Genomic DNA, 12,377 nt, shown 5'->3' on the forward strand with positions numbered 1-12,377 from the left:
TGTTGTTGTTTTTGTGACGCTTTTCCTACACAGAGTGTTATAAATACATAAGAGCTGGGCAGGTTGGTTGGCTATTTTGCTTCTTGTCCAGTCACATAGGAAGATAAATTTCCTTCCAGTCAAATGTTAGACTTCAGTCTCTCTAAATCTATATGGACAATACAGAAATAGTTGTTCTGGGTAAGTGTTCAGCCCACTATTAACTAATGCAGGCTAATTCTCGCCATTTTCTGTAAATGCAATTCTCCAGGTGAATATAATGTTGGTCAGGGAGCTCTAGGAATTTGAATAGCCAGAGTAGAGCTGCGTGTCATCTGGGAGAGCAGGTAAAGATGAAAGGAGAGGCTTTACTGGGGAGCAGTGCATTTATTATGAAGCACAAGGACTAACACACTTCTGCGGTTATGGTTTAGCAGCCGTCACAGGGGAGGGTGAGATTCACCGAGCACAGGAAGGTCTCCACCTTAACTCAGGCACAGCTGAAAAAGCAATCTGATGCCAGGAAAGGAAGGAGCAAGGATTGCTTTACTCCCAACAGAAATAGGGGAATACACAAAGCCTCAAGAGGCAAGTGCAGATGGTGTGCTGGAGCTGGGGTCCAAGGGAAGTCCTGGGGAAGGTCATTCCAGCCTGTTGTCCTCCCTTCCCCCTGCATTTGACATTACATGACCTGCCTTAAAGCAGCTGTGATGTCTCCATCAGAGGGTGAGATTCAGAAACAAGAAGTGGCTGTGGCTCATCGACTTTTCTCCAGCGAAGCATCCTTAATGAATGTTTTTAAGGCACAGCAAGAACCTTAGGGATATAATGCATTTGTAGGTGTTGAAGGAAAAAAACCAAACCAACACAAGAACAATGTTACTATGGCTTTGTGTTTGAAACACTGGCAAACAGGAGGCTCAGGATTCGACTAGGTAAAAACCACTGGAATACGGAGACACACATTCCAATGCTGGGACCTAACACCCTGAAGATGTGTCTGGACAAACTAGAGACCACCCTAGGTGAGGGCAGGAAATCGCTGCAGCAGGGAGTGAGGCAGGACGCCGAGGCAGGCTGACAAGGCTGGAAATCTGTTTTTTTCCCAGGAGATGGCACTAGAGGACAATTGCCTTTCAGGCAGCATTGTACAATGCAGCGGAAACTTTGCGGCGGGCCGAACAGTTATTCGGCCACTTTGCAGGACATCTTTGCAAGTCGCTCCTTATTATCAGAAGCAAAGCTTTAGTGTCTGTGCTTTTAGCAAGGGTGAGGATATCGGTATCTGCCTTTGATATCTCTATACAATTCTGCTTGCCGTGGCAAGGTCCGACTGGTAGCCTCATAGAGTCACCCAGGCTGGAAGGTCCCCAGCAGGTCTCTCCTCCAGCCTTCTGAGCAGGGTCAACATTGATTTCAGACTGGGGCACTTGGCACTTTGTACAGTCATGCTTTGAAATCCTCCAGGAACAGATACTTCCCAACCTCTTCTCATGCTTAATATCTCCATCAGTGTTTCCACCCTTGACTTCTATCTGTCTGGAAACTTCACAATTTCAATTTATGACCATTGTCCCTTGCTGTCTGCCTGTGGACCTCAGTAAAGAGCCTGACTTCATCTTGTTGGCAACCCCTTCTTAGGTATTGAAAAGCTGCTCTCAGTTCCCCCCCTAAGTCTTCCCTCCTCCAGCTAAACAAGCCCAGAGCCCCGAGTCTCTACTTGAAGATGACACAGGATTCAGGAAGAAGCTCAGGCTAGACTTCATCCTGAAACAGGTTTAGTAACTATTTCCTACAAGGAGAAGGAAGAGAATAATATTCTTCCTTTACTTTCTTTTAATTTAATATTCTCCATTAATCTACAAGCTCTTTAGGCTCTCTACTGCTCCTTGAAGAAGGCGGCTTTCCAAAACAGAGCATATACCGGTAACTGCAGCAACTTGGCACACATTTTAGGACCAGTTTTGCGTCAGAAAAGGCCAGTGCCTAGCTAACAAGGGATATGGAATACAGAAAAAAAGAGACAACTGGTTGTATAGCAGCCCAACACAAAACCTGCCCCCTTGCCAGTATTGGAGACAAGCAGAGGACAGAAAGGTTGTTCGTCCTTGAAGTGAGCACTGGCCTGAGTCTGTCAAAGCCCTGGAAGCACCAAAGTCACATGGTGTGGTACAGTTCTCCTCAGCTACAGAGCCTGAAAAACAAACTGTGCCAGAGTGCTTCCTTGCTGCTAATGATGCAGAACAAAAGACAATAGCTGAGAGTTCTTTGCCATTTCCTCAGACCCTACCGTAAAACAGAGTAGTAATTAAATGCTTTGGAAAACCAGCAGAAGATTTATTCCCCGTCATGATCCACTGAGCAGGCAGGAGGTATAGCTAGGGATTTAATTTAAAAGTGACTTGCCAAGCTGTCAGGTGACTGGAGTCCATTCCCAAGAAAAGCTTGGATGAGCTGACTGCTTCTTGCCACTCTTGCATGTATTTAGCTTCCCAAACTTATTTATCCCACTGTTCATTATAAAACATGGTGAAAGACAGGCAGAAATCTAAAAGGAACCAGTTAACACAGTAGCACGTAACTGAAAACAAATACCTGTGACGTGAAGCAATGGGTAGAGGTGCCAAGCAAGTGCCTGAAGGGAGGAAGGCATTTTGTCCAGCAGTTAATATCCACAGCATTCCACCTTTGTCTATGAGGGGGTCAAAGCTCTGTTCTGTTCCTCAGAGGAACCAGGAGATACACTGCAGACAAGCCCATTTTAATCGGAGCCTGCCTGTGCCCATGAGTTAAAATCTCTGCCTGTTGGGGTGGCTTCTCCAAGGCCAGCCTCACCAAGAGCACTTAAAGCCTGTGCAGAAGCTGAGTTAATCCTGGACTGCCTTCCTGGCTTGGCATGTTGTCAGGGATGTCCTGGAGGGCCCAGCCTCCTTAACATCTTGCTCTCTTCTGAGTCACTTGCAGACTTCCAGCACAATGGCTCTGCTTCAGGTAGAAGTTGCCATTTCTTGTCAACTGAAAGCCATCTAGTGCTGAGTGAGTCAGAGAATATATTTCCTCGTCTCTCATGCCACTGAGAGGAAAGGGACCTGGGGGGTTGTTTGAGAGCCAGCTGAACATGAGCCAGCAGTATGCCCAGGTGGTCAAGAAAGCCAACAGCATCCTGGCTTGTATCAGAAATAGTGTGGCTGGCAGGGCTAGGGAAGTGATCGTGACCCTGTACTCAGCACTGGTGAGGCCACACCTTGAATCCTGTGTTCAGTTTTGGGTCCCTCAATCCAAGAAGGACATTGAGGTGTTGGAGCATGTCCAGAGAAGGGCAACAAAGCTGATGAAGGGTCTGGAGTACAAGTTTATGAGGAGCAGGTGAGGGAACTGGATCTGTTTAGTCTGGAGAAGAGGAGGCTGAGGGGAGACACTACTGCTCTGTACAACTACCTGAAAGGAGGCTGTAGTGAGGCAGGTGTTGGTCTCTTTAGAATCATAGAACAGTTTGGGTTGGAATGGACCTTAAAGATCATCTGTTTCCAACACTCCTGGTATTCTCCCAAGTGATAGGACAAGATGAAATGGCCTTAAGTTGAATCAGGGAAAGTTAAGATTGGATATTGGGGAAAATTTCATTCCTGAAAGAATGGTCAAGCAGTTTGAACAGGCTACACAGGGAAGTGGTGGAGTCACCATCCTCGGACATGTTCAAAATTGTGTAGATGTGGCACTTTGTGACATGGTTTAATAGGCATGGGGATGTTGGGATGATGGTTGGACTTGATCTTAGAGGTCTTTTCCAATCTTAATGACTCTATGATTCTATGAACATTTAGCAACAGTGCTGCAGGATTTGCCCTGTCCCCCTTATTACATCATAGGCCTGGCAGAGCAGGGATTCTGCCATGACTGACAGGAATAACAGCCCTTTGTCATCCACCTCTCTGAAAAATGAACCTCACCCCCCAGATTTAGATTTGCTACATCCTGCTGTGTCAGCTGAGCTGATGAAGAGAGCAGCAAACCTTCAGACCAACCCTTTGGCCTCACAAACTCACTCCACCAGCCAAGGAATGAATTACTGCTCAGGGAGTGCTGACAAACAGCACTAATTGGTGACCTCAACAAGAACCATCAGTTCATTTTGAGGAAGGAAAATAGGCTGGCATGAATCACCAGCTGTTTTATAGCAACAGCATAGGTTACTTACTTTTTCAGACTTACTTTTTCAGAGTGCTGTCTCCTCTTTCATCTATTTTAGAAACATCATTCAGCAGAAGCTGACTTGCCAATGTGCATTAAGCTTTTCTTTTCTCAGAGTCACATAGAAAGACAATTTACATATCGGTCTGGTTCTGCATGGATGGTTGACAGGCTATTCCCTTTAAATTGCACCAGGCAAGCAGAGAACATAGGTCAGCAGGCAAAAGTCAGTGCTAACTGTTGTGCTGAGCAATTCATGAACTAAAGTTCATGTTTACCTTTGTGGCAAGTCCCTGCACTGCATGGGCTAGACCCTGGGTGTTGCAAATCACACAGAATTGCTTTACTTATTTTTTTTAAAAAAGCTCTAATGATATACACTATAAAAGCACTGTAAAATAGAATGGTGTAACAAAATTTGAAGTTTATTCTAAAATACGCAGCATGTGGGTGTTAGGACAGCCCTGTTCTCACTGCAGAAGACGCAGCAGTTATCAATACTCTCTGGTATGCCGGTGGGGCAGAGCAGAGGGACAGGATGTTCCCACAGGGAAGCTCCAGAGCATGAAATCAATGAGCAAAATCTCCATTGTGGCTATTCCTACCCCAACTCGTGCAGCCTTAGATCCTCTACAGCCTCATCTCCATACCTTGCCTTTCTTGAGCATTTCTATGCAGACCGGGCTACAACCGTGTCCTCCTAGGAGAGTGCTGAGGCCACAGGCAGAGGAATGGGGAAGTTTACATTGCAGCTTCCCCTCGCTGCTTGGGCCACTGCTGAGAAACGCCTCCTTTGTGTGCTTACTTCTGTGTGTAGGTAAACACATTACACGGATCACATTACTTTTATTTACAGTCCAATTAGAAAAGAGCATTAAAAAAAAAAAACCACCTCTCTTTTATTTACTATATTTAAAAGAAATACAGTCTAGTTTGCAAAGATGTGCAAATCCCTTCATTCAAAAAAGGCAAAGAAAGCAAATGAACAGCATTTTCCAGAACCTAAGTCAACTCCTTGATTACAAAACCACTATCAAAACTAGAAAGATCTACAATACAGAGAAAATGCTAACAAGGGAAATCCTTCAGTACTACCACAAAAGACTGATAGAAAAAATACCCAGACAAAATGAAAACCCACAGAATTTTGAAGGCACATAAACCTCCTTGCTCCTGTGTCATCAATACAAGATATATATTGCTGGAAGTGTGACATGGAAGCTGCTCCATCCACACCACTGAGCTGAGCCATCTGATGTTGACATTCTCTCGCTACAGCTTCCACATACACAAATGAAGACAGAAATGGGTTATTTGGCCTTATTCTTATATAAAATGGTTGTACATTCTTATACCAAACACTGTATGCAGTTTTTTTCAGATGCAGTTTGCAATCCATTTTCCTTTCTGGTGAACACCATGGAACTGGGAGTTCTACCAACCCCAGGTTCCAGAATCAGATATATCAGATATAAACTCCATTCTCAGTAAGAGAATGACACGCAAATTTCACAGCAGCAGAGGAAAAGTTTAAAATATCAATCACAGTGAAACTTTAATGCCCACCCCAAACTCAAAAGACAAACACACCTAATTCTCTTCCTGGATTTTTACATCAGTCTTAAAATTTAAAGGCTCATTATTTCCAGTGTTTGAAATGAACAACTGTGATGCAGCAAAGCTCTCTGTGTCTCAGACCATAGTCCATTTATATCCAAGTAGATTTGTAAGTATACTCATAGTCTTAACCCATTCAGGGACAAAAAAAATAAGGACATCCAAAAAACAAAGACTATCTTTTCCTGATCCTTCATTATCTGTTTCCTACAATGCTTGGACAATTCCTCTCAACAGTCAGACTCGTATCTCCACCTCCCCAGCTGCCCCCCGTCTTCTACATCCCTTCTCTCTCCCTCATCTACTTGCTTCTTGCTTTTCCACCTGTACTTGGCTCCCTTCCACATATAAAACCACTTCAGGTCTGAGAACGAACTTCAGCTCAATTAGTCGAAGATTATTTCCTCATCCTTGCATTTCTTTGACCCAATCTGATTTTATGAAGCGCTGGAAGTTTTTGCAGAGAAGAGCACTCCATCCTGGGAAGGCGCTGGCCGAGGGGGTTGTCCAAGAGGTTTCTCCGATTTAATCCTAAACAGCAATGACCCGTCATCCTTCCCAGTGGGGCGCGTAAAACTGCACTAGCGGACAAAAGATGCTACCTGAGCTGCCACTCCAAAGGGAGCAGAGTAGGCTGTTGCTAATCCTTGCAGGCCGACCACCAAGTAGCGGCATCCCTTCCGCAGAGCTTTGCCGACGTTCTGCAGAGAGAGAGACAGAAGAAGGGAATGAAAAAAGGTGAGATGATAGAAAATACCTTTACATAAAATTGTTCCAACAGCCAACGTCACCAACCCAGAAAATTAATTTCCTCCACTGCTAATGAGGGCTTGAGCATGGAACAATGTTTTGCCATCTATTTTTATACAGAAATACACACCCACAGAGCATAGTTAAACCAAGCGGATGCACCCTCCACAGGAAGCCAGGCTTTTATATAGGCTTCTATTCAAGGACAAAATTAGTCTAAATTCATACCTACTTTGCAGAGGTAGGTTTCCCACACACATGTTCCAAGTATGTTAATACCTCCAAAAAGCACATAAGTTGTTGAAACTGGTGCTGAACAAGAAGGCAGTAAATGACTGAGAATACTTGTATGGAAATTTCATTGCTTTTTGTCAAAACAAGAATTTTTCATAGAATCATAGAATGGTTTGGATTGGAAGAGACCTTAAAGATCATCCAGTTCCAAAGGGACAACTTCCACTAGGTCAGGTTGCTCAAAGCCTCATCCAATCTGGCCTGGTACACCTCCAGGAATCCATGATTTCTCTGGGCAACCTGTTCCAATGCCTCACCAGCCTCACAGTAAAGAATTTCTTCCCAACATCTAATATAAATCTCCCCCCTTTTGCTTTAAAACCACTACCCCTCGTCCTATCACTGCACTACATGATAAAGAGCCCCCTCCCTTCTTTCCTGTAGGTCCCCTTTAAGTACTGGAAGCTGCTATAAAGTCTCCCCCTAGCCTTCTCTTCTCCAGGCTGAACAACCCCAGCTCTCTCAGCCTGTCCTCATAGAAGAGGTGCTCCAGCCCTCTGATCATTTTCGTGGCCATCCTCCAACAGTTCCATATCCTTCTCATGGTGGGGACTCCAGAACTGGACACAATACTCCAAGTGAGGTCTCCCAAGAGCAGAGTAAAGGGGCAGAATCACCTCCCTTAGTCTGCTGGTCACGCTTCTGATTTAGCCCAGGATATGGTTGGCTTTCTGGGCTGCAATCATGTATTGTTGGGTCATTTGAGTTTCTCATTCACCAGCACCTCCAAGTCCTTCTCTTCAGGGCTGCTCTCAATCCATTCTCTGCCCAGCCTATTATTGTGCTTGAGATTGACCCAATGCAGGTGCAAGACCTTGCAGTTGTTGAACTTCATGATCTTCACACAGGCCCACCTCTCAAGTCTGTCAAGGTCCCTCTGGATGGCATCCCTTCCCTTCAGCGTGTCAACCACACCACACAGCTTCGTGTCATTGGCAAACCTGCTTTTTGGTCAAAACAAGAATGTTTTGATCCATTTTCATGTCTGTACATGTTTAAGAACTCATCGGTGCACTGCATTAGAGAGAACTTGTTACAGATTATTTAAACTAAACCCCTTAATCTAATTTCAGTTTTGCTCTTGATAGTTTTTGCTCATATGGCTGGTCATGACTAGGGAATTAATATGAAGGGGTCAGTCTGGGAGGAGTATCAGCATTAACTGTTATAATACTTTATGATTGCGTGGGACTAGATCAAAATCATCTCTTGTAATATGGAAAATACTGAAATAGAGAATATTTTTTTAAATACAATTAAATTGTTGAAATTCATTCAATAACTATTATATTCCTAGGATTTCTTAAAGCTGCGTTACAGCTGTAATGACAGATGAAAACCTTCAGCTATCATAAGGACACTGCATAACTGAATTTTGCTATATTTACTGCTATGGAAACTTACTTGAAGGGATCCAGGAGAGCAAATTAAAAAGGCAGCTTAAACATGAGGGCAGAGCCTGGGGATGGAGGAGGAGACACAGGGCCTACCCTTCCCACACCTGCTCCTGTCCTACTGTGTCACACTAGCAGCTTCTGCCCTGTATGCAATGCACCTACCCAGACCTCACCAATGCCAACCTCATAAGCTGGTTTTTACTGCCACAGCTAAACTGGCAAACCCTCCCCGGGGGGATGTTCACTGACCAATATAAAAGGGAATACACAGTGTCCAAGAACTGGCCTGTGCCCTAAACACTATTATAAGCACCCTTAAACCAACAGCACATACAGTAATAGCACCGAGAGCGAAACTATGAATGGCTGCAACATAATCATGCTCACAGAACTGTGCTGAATAAATCAAGCCTACAGCCTTGAGGCTGCTCCCTACTACACGTGTTTACTGTGACTTGGAAATCACAGCACTGGAAACTCCAAGTATCAAATTCATCATGAAAGAATGAAAAACTGTGTATCTCTTTATGAAACATTTGTATTTGTGAGGCAGCTCCTGGCTCTGCAGCCACCTGTAAACTCTGTGAATTTCAAAAGTGACTTTGCCAAGCTAACTGGCATTTTCTGCATGTCAGACATTGCAAGCATATCTTTACCAAAATCTCCATATTTTTTAAAAAGAATGCAGCAGGAAGTCAGGTCTTGTACTGACATCCATAATCTTTTTGGTAGGAAAAGACTCCAGGCACTAGACAGGTTTTTCCTGCTAACAGAGAAGCCCTTTTTATTTTAACTACAAAAACACAAGACATATCTGAGCTGTATTTAAGTGACACAAATAACAGAAAAATAACCAAACAGCACTTTCATAATTAAAGGCACCACCCGCCCTACAGGGAGGAGGGGAAATAAACCACGGGACTGCAGGGATTGTGACTTTCCGCACAGGAAAGCAAAACAACGATTTTGATCCAAAATAGCAGTTATACAATGAGGACTGTGTTGTATTTTTTTCTTTAAGACATACCAATGCTTTTCAGGGGTCAACTCAAAGGCAAATTGGCAAACAAGCTGCACGGATGTTCTTTCAGTCATTTAGTAGAAGAAAAGAAAACAGACCCAGTTAACTGGGAGTTTTAAGGAATGGTGTCAAACTGTAACACACCAAACGGTGTCAAAGCCCTGCTGCCCAGGGAAACACAGAACAAAGAATGGCAAAGTAATTGTCACATGGATCAGCTTAGTGTCATTTTCACTCAAAACTCACATTTCCTACTCTCTGATCCAGGCGCAGGTGGGCATCATAGAATCACAGAATGATTTGGGTTGGAAGAGACCTTAAAGATCATCCAGTTCCAACCCCCACCTTCCGTGGGGAAGGACACCTCCCAGTAGAGAATCACAGAATGGTCTGGGTGGGAAGGAACCTTAAAGATTACCCACTTCCACCCCCATGCCATGGGCAGGGACACCTGCCAGTAGAAAATCATAGAAAGGTGTGAGTGGGAAGAGACCTTGAAGATCATCGATTCCCAACCCTCCTGCCATCAGCAGGGACACTTCTCAGTACAGAATGATAGGATGGTGTGGGTGAGAAGAGACCTTAAAGATCACCCAGTTCCAACTCTCTTGTCATGGGCAGGGATGCCTTTCAGTAGAGAATTATCGAATGGCCTGGGTGGGAAGGGATTTTAAAGACCGTCAGTTCCACCACCCTTCCCTGGGTAAGGACACCCTCCAGCAGAGAATCACAGAGTCATCTGGGTGGGAAGAGACCTTAAAGATCACCCAGTTCCACCCCTCCTTCCATGGGTAAGGACACCTTCCAGCAGAGAATCATAGAATGGGTTGGGTGTGAAGGGACTTTAAAGATCACCCAGTTCCAACCCTCCTGCCACGGGCAGGGACACTTTTCAGTACAGAATCATATTATGGTCTGGGTGGGAAGAGACCTTAAAGATCACCCAGTTCCACACCACCTTCCATGGGCAGGGGTACTTTTCTCTCAGTAGAGAATCGTAGAATGGTGTGAGTGGGGAGAGACCGTCAAGATCATCCAGTTCCAATCCCGCTGCCGTGGGCAGAGATCCTTTCAGTAGAGAATCACAGGATGGTGTGGGTCGGAAGGGACCTTAGCGACCACCCCTTTCCACCCGGCTGCGGGGACCCGTCTCGCTGCTCCGGCCGCCCGAGTGCCGCCCTCCCCGGGGTCGGGGTCGCTGCCCAGATGCCCAGGACCGACCGGCGCCGCCACTCTCACCTTCCCGTACCGCCTGAGACGCCGGGCGTAGCGGCGCTTCCCGGCGGGCGGCGGGCGCAGCGGCTCGTAGGAGCCGGGCAGGAGGGCGAAGCGCACCTTCCTGCAACCAGCGCCCTCCTCCTCCTCCCCCGTCCGCGGGGCGCCCACCCCGGCCGCTGCCGCCTTCTCCTCCTCCTCCTCTTCCTCCTCCTCCTCCTCCTCGCCGGGCAGGATGCAGACCCGGTCGTCCCGATCCCCGCAGCGGGGCTGCCTGCCCCTCACCGTGGCCCCGGGGCGCGCTCCCACAGCCATGGTGCTGCGGAGCTCCCGGCACCGCCCGCAGGTGGGGCCCGAGCCACCTCCCCGGGGCGGGACCGCGCAGGGGACGGGGGACCCGGAGAGGGACTGGGAGCGAGAGTCACGGCGAGTAAACTCGCCTTTAGGGGTTTTAGAAAGTGACGATCCTTTCTCAGGGCTGGGCAACGCGAGGGAGTGATCTCCATCCATCGTGTGCAGCGAGATGAGCTGGGACAGGATGTATTTCCCACTCACATGCACATGGATAAACTTTCCCAGAAATCTTATGCATATTCTGTTCCTTTCCAAGGACTCATTTTAATGGTATTAGGAACTTCACAACAGCAAAAGCTCTTGCTACTTTGGAGCTTTGGCTCTGTCTCTGCCTGCCCTTGCCTTTGAGGTGGGGAAAGGCTGCAAACAGAGGTGATTGCAGCAGCAGAGACACCTGCTCAGCACAGATCACACTGCACACAAGGCATTATCAGCTCCGGAGAATGACCAGTGCCTGGAAAAAAAGAAAACATTGAACAAAAATGTCCCACAAAATCAGTGGGACATTCCCCAGCATAAGAGTGGGGACATATCCCCAGTGTAAGAAGGATGTGGAACTGTTGGAACCGGTCCAGAAGGCGGCTATGAAGATGATCAGAGGGCTGGAACACCTGTGCTATGAGGACAGGCTGAGAGAGTTGGGGTTGTTCAGCTGGAGAAGAGAAGGCTCTGAGGAGGTGCTGAGCTCTTAGAGTAGCTTCCAGCACCTGAAGGCGGCTAAAAGACAGTTGGGGAGGGACTTTTTACAAGGGCATGGAGTGATTGGATGAGGAGGAATGGCTTGAAATTGGAGCAGGGAGATTTATAGTAGACATTAGGAAGAAATTCTTCACGATGGGGGTGGTGAGGCACTGGCACAGGTTGCCCAGGGAAGCTGTGGATGCCTCATCCCTGTAAATGTTCAGGGCCTGGATGGGACATTGGGCAGCCTGGTTTGCTGGGAAGTGTCCCTGCCCATGGCAGGGAGTTGGAACTGGATGGGCTTTAAGTTCTCTTCCAACCCAAACCACCCTATGATTCTATGATTCTGTGTAACTTTCAACAAAATACAATCACTTAGATGAAACTTAACTCTACTTAATATTCCACTTTTTCTAATAGTCACTGCTTCTTGTATTGGGCTGGCGGGGCTGCAGCACTGGGCACCAGCCTCAGCATGGCTGTTCTTTACTGGGGACACGGAGAGCTGCTGGGGGAAGTGTGGACTCGCCTCCTGTCAACATAGGCGAGGGGAAGCCCACTCTGTCGCTAAGGGTGGGACCGAGAACACAGTGCCCCTCACTGCACCCGGGCTGCTTCAGCACCCGTGCCAGGACCCTCAGTGAAACACTGAAACAGCTCCTTCCTCAGCACCACTGGCTAAGTGGGTTTCAGGGATCACAGTCTTACCATTCAAAACTTCTTGGTGACCCTTATATTAAAGGTTTTCCTACCTAAAACCTCCTATGAAAAGTGTTTCCAGTGTAGAGGGCTTGGCTCTGCTACCCCAGGCTGAGGGGAGAGTACTGAAGCCTCCATTTAAAGGCAAAGTTTTTGCCCAAATGGAGGGGGAGGCCAAC

At 46.7% G+C, this 12,377-nt stretch overlaps 1 protein-coding gene across 1 annotated transcript; it reads right to left on the reverse strand.

The window, feature by feature from the left end:
• Positions 1-4,557: 4,557 nt before the first annotated feature.
• C3H1orf115 (chromosome 3 C1orf115 homolog) lies at positions 4,558-10,989 on the reverse strand. Its single transcript, XM_054062682.1, has 2 exons — positions 10,489-10,989; positions 4,558-6,488 (listed from the first exon to the last, which is right to left on the reverse strand). Exons 1-2 carry the CDS (start codon positions 10,972-10,974, stop codon positions 6,369-6,371), a joined length of 606 nt encoding a protein of 201 aa, XP_053918657.1. The 5' UTR covers positions 10,975-10,989; the 3' UTR covers positions 4,558-6,368.
• Positions 10,990-12,377: the final 1,388 nt, after the last annotated feature.

Source organism: Cuculus canorus, chromosome 3 (genome assembly GCF_017976375.1).
Source record: "Cuculus canorus isolate bCucCan1 chromosome 3, bCucCan1.pri, whole genome shotgun sequence".
NCBI classification, from domain to species: Eukaryota; Metazoa; Chordata; class Aves; order Cuculiformes; family Cuculidae; genus Cuculus; species Cuculus canorus.